Source organism: Sinocyclocheilus anshuiensis, unplaced genomic scaffold, assembly GCF_001515605.1.
Source record: "Sinocyclocheilus anshuiensis isolate Anshui unplaced genomic scaffold, SAMN03320099.WGS_v1.1 scaffold374, whole genome shotgun sequence".
Classification (NCBI taxonomy): domain Eukaryota; kingdom Metazoa; phylum Chordata; class Actinopteri; order Cypriniformes; family Cyprinidae; genus Sinocyclocheilus; species Sinocyclocheilus anshuiensis.
The window spans coordinates 132,188-141,037 of NW_015546051.1; the positions used below are offsets into that span (position 1 = coordinate 132,188).

An 8,850-nucleotide genomic window follows, 5' to 3' on the forward strand; every position below is an offset into this window, starting at 1 on the left:
GATGCCCGCAATTTATATACAGTATAATTACCCAACGATATAATTGCGAGAGAAATTATTGAAATATTTTTTTTTTATCCTCCCACCTCGTAGGCTATGTATTCCCTTTAGGGGTTCTGTAGTACACTTAATTTCCTTTCCGAACACAGAATTTGGATGCGGCAGATTGCGGGGGGTATGGGGGGTATCACGATGCCGGCTCAACATCGTGATGTCTGTCAGCAATTGGTGATGGACAATGGCATCGTCTATCGGCCCAACCCTATTAGAAGTTACCCTGTGGCCATTTGCATCCTTGCAGACTATTACACGTCTTGCTTTTGGAGTGATCTTTGTAGGTCGACCACTCCTGGGGAGGGAACAGTGGTCCTGAATCTCCTCCATTTGTACACAGTCTGTCTGACTGTGGATTTGTGGAGTCCAAACTCTTTAGAGATGAGCAACAGCAACTCTTTTGTTTTGAGGTCCTCAGAGATCTTCTTTGTTCATACCATGATTCACTTCCACAAACATGATCTGATAGATCCCTGTTCTTTAAATAAAACAGGGCACACACTGACACCTGATAGTCAGTGATTAAAACACCTCTGAACAGACAGACTCTAATTTTCACCTTCAAATTAACAGCTAATCCTAGAGATTCACATACTTTTGCCACTCACAGATATGTAATACTGGATCATTTTCCTGAATAAATGAATGACAAAGAACATATTTTTGTCTCATTTGTTTGATTGGGTTCTCCTTGTCTACTTTCAGCACTTGTGCGAAAATCTGATTATGTTTTGGGTCATATTTATGCAGAAATATAGAAAAAATTCTAATTCTCACAAACTTTCAAGCAGGACTGTATTAAATATTCAGTATTAATATAATATAATTAATATAATATAATATAACACTGCTGCTGGTCTTGGCATCATTTTTACAACCCTTAAAAACATTTACTTTTACTTTTAAACAGGACTGTGACACATGCGTATTGGCTTAAGAGTTTGGTTTAAAGTTTTGTGAACACATACGTAATTCAATCAGTGATGATTGAGAGCCGTCTGATGCCTGAACATCTCTAATACTGACCTCAGGCCATCCTCATCGTCACAGTACATGTTCTTCCTCCCTGTTTGCTTATGCTTTGACACTTCTTTACAGCTGCGTAATTTATTTAATTAGAAAGCTCTGCCATTCCTTGTCTGTTCCACCTCATCCAGGCATCCATTTTTATTTCCATCTTCTTGTCTCCTTCCTTCTTGCTCTGAATAAACAACTTACCTCATCACCATTGTTGTGCCTCTGTTCTCTTGCTTGTCAAAGTGCCTCCTCGGAATTCAATTACCCAACTGTTGTTTTATGATGTTGTCTTGTCAGCTGATGACGGATTCATTATCTCATCACTCCGCTTGACAAGACTGTCACAACGCTCTCTTTGCCTTTTATTCCACTGCTCACGCTCAGCTTGCAAATGTATTCCTTCGCTCTCGTCTCCAGTCCTCCCTGTGATCTCCACTGCCATCTGCTCCGTGGCTGAGCTCATCGTGCCCTCAGACTGCTGGAAATAGAAGTTACCCTGTGGCCATTTGCATCCTTGCAGACTATTACACGTCTTGCTTTTGGAGTGATCTTTGTAGGTCGACCACTCCTGGGGAGGGAACAGTGGTCCTGAATCTCCTCCATTTGTACACAGTCTGTCTGACTGTGGATTTGTGGAGTCCAAACTCTTTAGAGATGAGCAACAGCAACTCTTTTGTTTTGAGGTCCTCAGAGATCTTCTTTGTTCATACCATGATTCACTTCCACAAACATGATCTGATAGATCCCTGTTCTTTAAATAAAACAGGGCACACACTGACACCTGATAGTCAGTGATTAAAACACCTCTGAACAGACAGACTCTAATTTTCACCTTCAAATTAACAGCTAATCCTAGAGATTCACATACTTTTGCCACTCACAGATATGTAATACTGGATCATTTTCCTGAATAAATGAATGACAAAGAACATATTTTTGTCTCATTTGTTTGATTGGGTTCTCCTTGTCTACTTTCAGCACTTGTGCGAAAATCTGATTATGTTTTGGGTCATATTTATGCAGAAATATAGAAAAAATTCTAATTCTCACAAACTTTCAAGCAGGACTGTATTAAATATTCAGTATTAATATAATATAATTAATATAATATAATATAACACTGCTGCTGGTCTTGGCATCATTTTTACAACCCTTAAAAACATTTACTTTTACTTTTAAACAGGACTGTGACACATGCGTATTGGCTTAAGAGTTTGGTTTAAAGTTTTGTGAACACATACGTAATTCAATCAGTGATGATTGAGAGCCGTCTGATGCCTGAACATCTCTAATACTGACCTCAGGCCATCCTCATCGTCACAGTACATGTTCTTCCTCCCTGTTTGCTTATGCTTTGACACTTCTTTACAGCTGCGTAATTTATTTAATTAGAAAGCTCTGCCATTCCTTGTCTGTTCCACCTCATCCAGGCATCCATTTTTATTTCCATCTTCTTGTCTCCTTCCTTCTTGCTCTGAATAAACAACTTACCTCATCACCATTGTTGTGCCTCTGTTCTCTTGCTTGTCAAAGTGCCTCCTCGGAATTCAATTACCCAACTGTTGTTTTATGATGTTGTCTTGTCAGCTGATGACGGATTCATTATCTCATCACTCCGCTTGACAAGACTGTCACAACGCTCTCTTTGCCTTTTATTCCACTGCTCACGCTCAGCTTGCAAATGTATTCCTTCGCTCTCGTCTCCAGTCCTCCCTGTGATCTCCACTGCCATCTGCTCCGTGGCTGAGCTCATCGTGCCCTCAGACTGCTGGAAACCACTGAAACCCCGCCGTTGTAATCCTGTCAAAGGCTCCTTTGATTTTTTGCAGTAAAGGCCAGTTAACATCTGGTATGACTAAATATTTATGCGCACGGAAGCAGAATACGGTAATCAGTTGTGTTTGTATTGTTAATTCAGCTCTGATCACACACACTTTGGTTTAGGTTAGATTATTTTTTGCTTCTCCCGGGTTAAATTTTGCTATCTAATTTTGATTTTATATATATATATATATATATATATATATATATTAGGGCTGTCAGTCGATTCAAATTTTTAATCTGATTAATCACATCCCTTTCCTGTGATTAATCGCGATTAATCGCACACTTCGTGAAATTGTCATAGTTTGCTATATCCAGCAAAGTAAACCAACAGATTGAAGGGTGATTCTCAAAAATCTATATTTTCTGCAAGCTTTTTTTCAACCACCTGCTGACTGCATCTACTACAGTAAACGGATCCATTCCGTATAGCTAAACACAGCAACATGAACATGACAAATCAAAACATTATCGTGAATGTGTGTGGAAACAACGTGAATGTAGCTTGCAAATGTATTCCTTCGCTCTCGTCTCCAGTCCTCCCTGTGATCTCCACTGCCATCTGCTCCGTGGCTGAGCTCATCGTGCCCTCAGACTGCTGGAAAACACTGAAACCCCGCCGTTGTAATCCTGTCAAAGGCTCCTTTGATTTTTTGCAGTAAAGGCCAGTTAACATCTGGTATGACTAAATATTTATGCGCACGGAAGCAGAATACGGTAATCAGTTGTGTTTGTATTGTTAATTCAGCTCTGATCACACACACTTTGGTTTAGGTTAGATTATTTTTTGCTTCTCCCGGGTTAAATTTTGCTATCTAATTTTGATTTTATATATATATATATATATATATATATATATATATATACACACACACACAACCAATTAAAAAAAAATTTTTTTTTTCAGATAGTAATCCTAATATTTGTTATATATTGTTTAATGTTTCTATTTTTTTTACATTTCTAATTTTCGCTACAATTTGAGTTTTTCATCTAATGTTTATATTTATAACAAATATTAAATATATTTATATAACTTATTTATAGCATTTAAAAAATGACAAGGCTTACAAATAAGTGAAATAAATGTTCCTAGCATTAAACCACCAATTTGAAAAATAAAAGGAAGAAAATATTTAAAAAATGTATGACAACGTGGTTTCACCAAGGAGTGAAGAATATGGGTTAAAATATATACAATATTTTTTTTTTATTAAAATATAATATGTATTGTTAAATAATATATTTTAAATATATTATATGTTATATAACTTATTGATTTATTTCTTGTCATCGACAATTGACTAAAAGTTCATTTTGGACCGTAGAGATAGTTGTGTAAGATATAACATAGGCTTTTACTTAAATCTGGTGAAAAATCTTGGCAATTTCTCATATTTTTACAGTGCATTGAGAGATAAAAAGTAGTACATCAAAAGGCAATCCTTTCTATTCCTGTTACTTAACCCTCAGACAAGGTCATTTTGCGTTTCATAATGCATTATTCAGTCCTATCTTTACGTCTCCTGGTTCATTATGCTTGTGTGTTTGTGGTGTTTCTCTCTGTTCTTTCAGAAATGTTATGAATAAAGGGTCTGTGGATTCATTTAGTTTTAATTTGTTTGTTAGAAAATAAACGAACAAAAAAAAAAGCACGCTCTGGGAATAGATCTTGAAGCTGTGCACTTCTCTTGTCTTGGTTTGATAATGGCAGCGGGTTTGAAGTGAACATTCGCTGCAGGAGGTTCTTTGAGAGGGAAAGGTTCGTTCAGGGTGAGGGCAGGTTACTGGACTCTTCTTTCTTCACAGTCATCGTTCAGAGTGGATTTTAAAACTCCGATTCAGAGGTGACCTTTTGAAACATCTGAATTTTCAATTAAATTTTGAATGCTGATATCAGGAAGAAAAGGACACGGCAATCTTAACACTGTCAAACTAACAAGAGGTTTTGGGGGAAAAGTTGTTTTTGGATTGGAAAGTCCCTACTTGTATATAATACTGTTATGTGTGTGTGTGTGTGTGTGTGTGTGTGTGTGTGTGTTTCAGGTATACGCTACATTATGGGGACAAAATATCCTCACGAAGATGGCAATATCCAAAATCGTTGTCCTTATGGGTAAATTGTTTTGGTCCCTATGATGAAACAACCTTATAAATCATACAGAATGAAGATTTTTGACAATCTAAATGCCAGTAGTTTTGTGTGATGGGTAGGGTTAGCGTTAGGGGATAGAAAATACAGTTTGGACAATATAAAAACCATTACGCCTATGGAATGTCCCCATAAAACATGGAAACTTAATGTGTGTGTGTGTGTGTATGGCAGATTTTCTATTTTTCTGGTCTCTTTTTCTCACCAAAGAGAGATTGTATTTTTTTATCAAAAATACAGCAAAAACACTAATATTGTGGGAATATTATTACAATGTAAAATAACTATATTCTATTTTAATATATTTTAAAATGTAATATATTCTTGCGATGCAAAGCTGAATTTCCAGCATCATTACTCCAGTCTTGAGTGTCACATGATCCTGCAGAAATCATGAAAATCCAAAGAATCCTGGGAAATGTTTTTTTTCAAAAATATTAAGCTGCACAACCGTTTTCAATTTCTTATTAATATCAATGTTGAAAATGGTCGCGCTGCTTGATGTTTTTAAAAACATTCTTTGATGAATATAAAGTTCAAATAAACAGCATTTATTCAAAATAAAAATATTTTGTAGCATTATTAATATATTTACTGTCAACTTTTGCTTCTTTGCCGAATAAGTGTAAAAAATAAATAAAATTAAATAACACTTTTGAACATGCCAAAGTTTCGTTTAAATACCAAAATATATTCGTTAGAAATAATCAAATCAAGTGAATAGTCAGTAGTAACAGTTTTTCTCTGATTTAATTTCTGTCATGAAAAAAATGTTCTGCCATATTTTGTGATCTTACGTTTGTGAATTATTCGTAGGGTTATAACCCCATCAGACCTAAACCAGTGCAGAAAGATTCTCTGGAGACTGAATGTCAATAATCATTAAAAAGTTGAACTTTTGACTCATGGCGCATGTCCAAAGTGGCTGTGGCAACAAAGAAAGTCAAAATACTTTATTTCTATCAGACATTCAATGCAACTGAGTCAACGATAACTAGCTTTTGAAGCATTTGTCTTCAGTCTGTAAGAAACCTCTCTATTGTGTTTAATTGCAGGTAATGAGTTCGGCCATCCAGAATGGCTGGATTTTCCCCGAGTCGGCAACAATGAGAGTTATCATTACGCCCGCCGGCAGTTCAACCTCGTAGACACGGATCACCTGCGTTACTGGCAGCTGTATGCTTTCGACCGAGACATGAACCGCACAGAGGACAAGTACGGTTGGCTGGCTGCTCCCCCGGTGAGAGAAAAATACATTTTCCCTCTCCTACTGTACCTTGTCTTTCTTCTCAGTTCCACTAAATATTGCTTTCAGTTCTTCCTTTATCAGTCAAACTCGTAGTGCGTATCACCACAGTTTGGCTATCTTTTTATCATCTTCCATGTTCTCAATCCGCCGTCTCTTTCTCATTCTATCTAACTCCCTTTGTCTGCAGGATAAAAGTGTTTATTTTCCATCACCAGACCATCTGCAGTTTCACTAAGGGTGCTTTCACACTAGCACCTTTGGTGCGCACCCAGGTTCGATTGACGTCAGAGTTCGGTTCGTTTGGATGATGTGAATGCTGTCTTCCGAACTCGGGTGCGCACCCACGAACCGTACCCGAGTCCGCTTAAAAAGGGTGGTCTGAGGTACGGTTCGTGTGAACTCCAGTACGGTTCGCTGCTGATGTGAATGCAAATCGTACCAAATTGCGGAAGTGAACCGCTATTAATGACGTATTATTTGATAACAAATATGTGTTTGTGTGTGTGTTTCACTCACTTTCCTGACAAGCCTGACTGACGCACTGAAAACAGAGAGCTGTATATCTAATTTCTATTCACCTTCAGCGTTCTTTAGAGCATTTGCAGTGCATTCGTAAGGCAGACGTACGTGCCGTTATGTACCGAAGCTTTGTAAACAAAACGATCGGTTCAAAAACTTAAATATATAAAAGTGCAGAGAGCAATGTTATGCATTTGCCACCTTCTCCTGCGCCGTCGTTACTAAGCAACAGGGTAAACAGCTGCTGGCTTGATGACGCAAACGAACCGCCGTTCGGATCCAAATAAAATAATATGAACGCAGTCCAGTGGGGGTAGGGGGAGCGGGGAGCAATCGAACTCTGGTTCGGACCAGGCAAGCGAACCAAGTGTGAAAGCACCCTAAAACATCAGTCTCTAACCAGCCCTGCAATCTCATTACTCATTTGCTTTTTAAACAAATTTCCACTCCATCAAATGGAAGATTGGAATATGAATTATTAGCTGAGGAAAGTAGTCCAGCTCGTAGATGTAATCGCAGCTTCTGCAGAAGCATGATGTTAAGAATGGACTGATTTACTGCTGTCGGCCGTGAAGTAGCTTGTCTTAAAGAATGTTCTGGGTAAATACAACAAACTCTATTGTCAGGATCTGAGTCACGAATGACAGAAATTAATTTCTCAGCTCAGAAAAAAAAAAAAATGTTTTTACGGTAATGCACTTGTTGGAAAAGGCATTCCAGGGGATTTAACTGAAATGAAAAGCTTGCATTTTTTTTTTTTAAGTCTACTGTACAAAAATGCTTGTTATCTGAGATTTAAAGTACAAATCGTCCTTTTGAAGTGGAACTACTTTTCTTGATGGATGAATTGAATGCGATTTCAAGTGGATGGAGTTTCTCTGAATGATTCAATCACATTTCTTTCTGGTAGCTTTGCACATGAAAATTTTACAAATATGTTTACTGCGTTTACATGGTCATGCCATGGCTGTAGTTTCGAAACAGTGTGAAGTTTGATGTTTATCCCATTCCAGTGTCCTGAAGGTATTTTATTTATATATTAATTTATTTATGTACTATTGCAGTATTTATTCATATCTGAATTAGCTTTTATTTTTATACTTTCAGTTTTCATTTTATTTTTTGTTTACATTTTTATAATTTTGCTTTTGTCATTTCTATTTATACAGTCTGATCAAACTGTGTAAATAGTAATTATTAGTAAGTATTATTTTAGATATAATACTGCAATATATAAAATATGTAATGCATTATTAATACAAAATACTAAAAAATAATAGATTAAATATATATCTAAATAAAATAAAGTATTAATTATTATTATTTATTTTTTTTGTAATTTTGTTTTTGTCTTTTTTAAAATAATTCGATTTAGTTTTAATTCATTTTGTGGCGTTCCAGTGTAGATGTAGGACGTAGCCATAGCGTAAGCTCCGGTGAGAAGTGACGAATGCGGAAGCGCAGAGCAGAGAGCAAAACAAAACACCGGTCACGAATTACAAAGCGAGGATTTGTAAAGAAAAGTGTCGGAGGATTTCGATAAAAAGCCAAGAGGAGACAGTTTTTTCTTTGCTGTAAACAAAACTTGGTTCTCGCGAGACTAGGATATTCACACCGGAGCTTACTGTAACCCGGGTAACTTACTAGTGTTGGAGATTCATAGAGTGAGAATGTGTGACTAGATGTAATTCGCATAAGCCCTACCCCGATCGCGATGATGGACTCTTCAGAGAGCCAATAAAAAGTGATCCAGGTGCGATCAACATGCCCAACCCATGCGTCATTTTATCAGCATGAACGAGAGAACGAGAACTAGGCCTACTGTTTTTTTCTTTGAGTGGAGCAGAAGAAATGAACGTGAGCAATTTCTAGAAATGTTCTGCATCATATTAGATTGCTAGAGAAAGTGAGAATAGTTAAAGAACTGGATCGTGTTGTGGGTTCGTCGATGTGATAGAGCTGTCGCTGAAACAGAGAGAGTATGAGAGGGTGATTCACGAGGAGGATTTGATCATCGCGCCTATTCAAGTATATA

General features: G+C 37.1%; 1 protein-coding gene across 1 annotated transcript in view; it reads left to right on the forward strand.

Annotated features, from left to right (window-relative positions):
- The window catches only part of gbe1b (glucan (1,4-alpha-), branching enzyme 1b), a 151,075-nt gene that overhangs the window by 100,456 nt on the left and 41,769 nt on the right, over nucleotides 1-8,850 (forward strand). Inside the window, exon 13 of the mRNA XM_016500375.1 lies at nucleotides 6,103-6,287. Within this exon, the coding sequence (XP_016355861.1) occupies nucleotides 6,103-6,287 (185 nt within the window). The remainder of the gene's footprint in view (nucleotides 1-6,102; nucleotides 6,288-8,850) is intronic.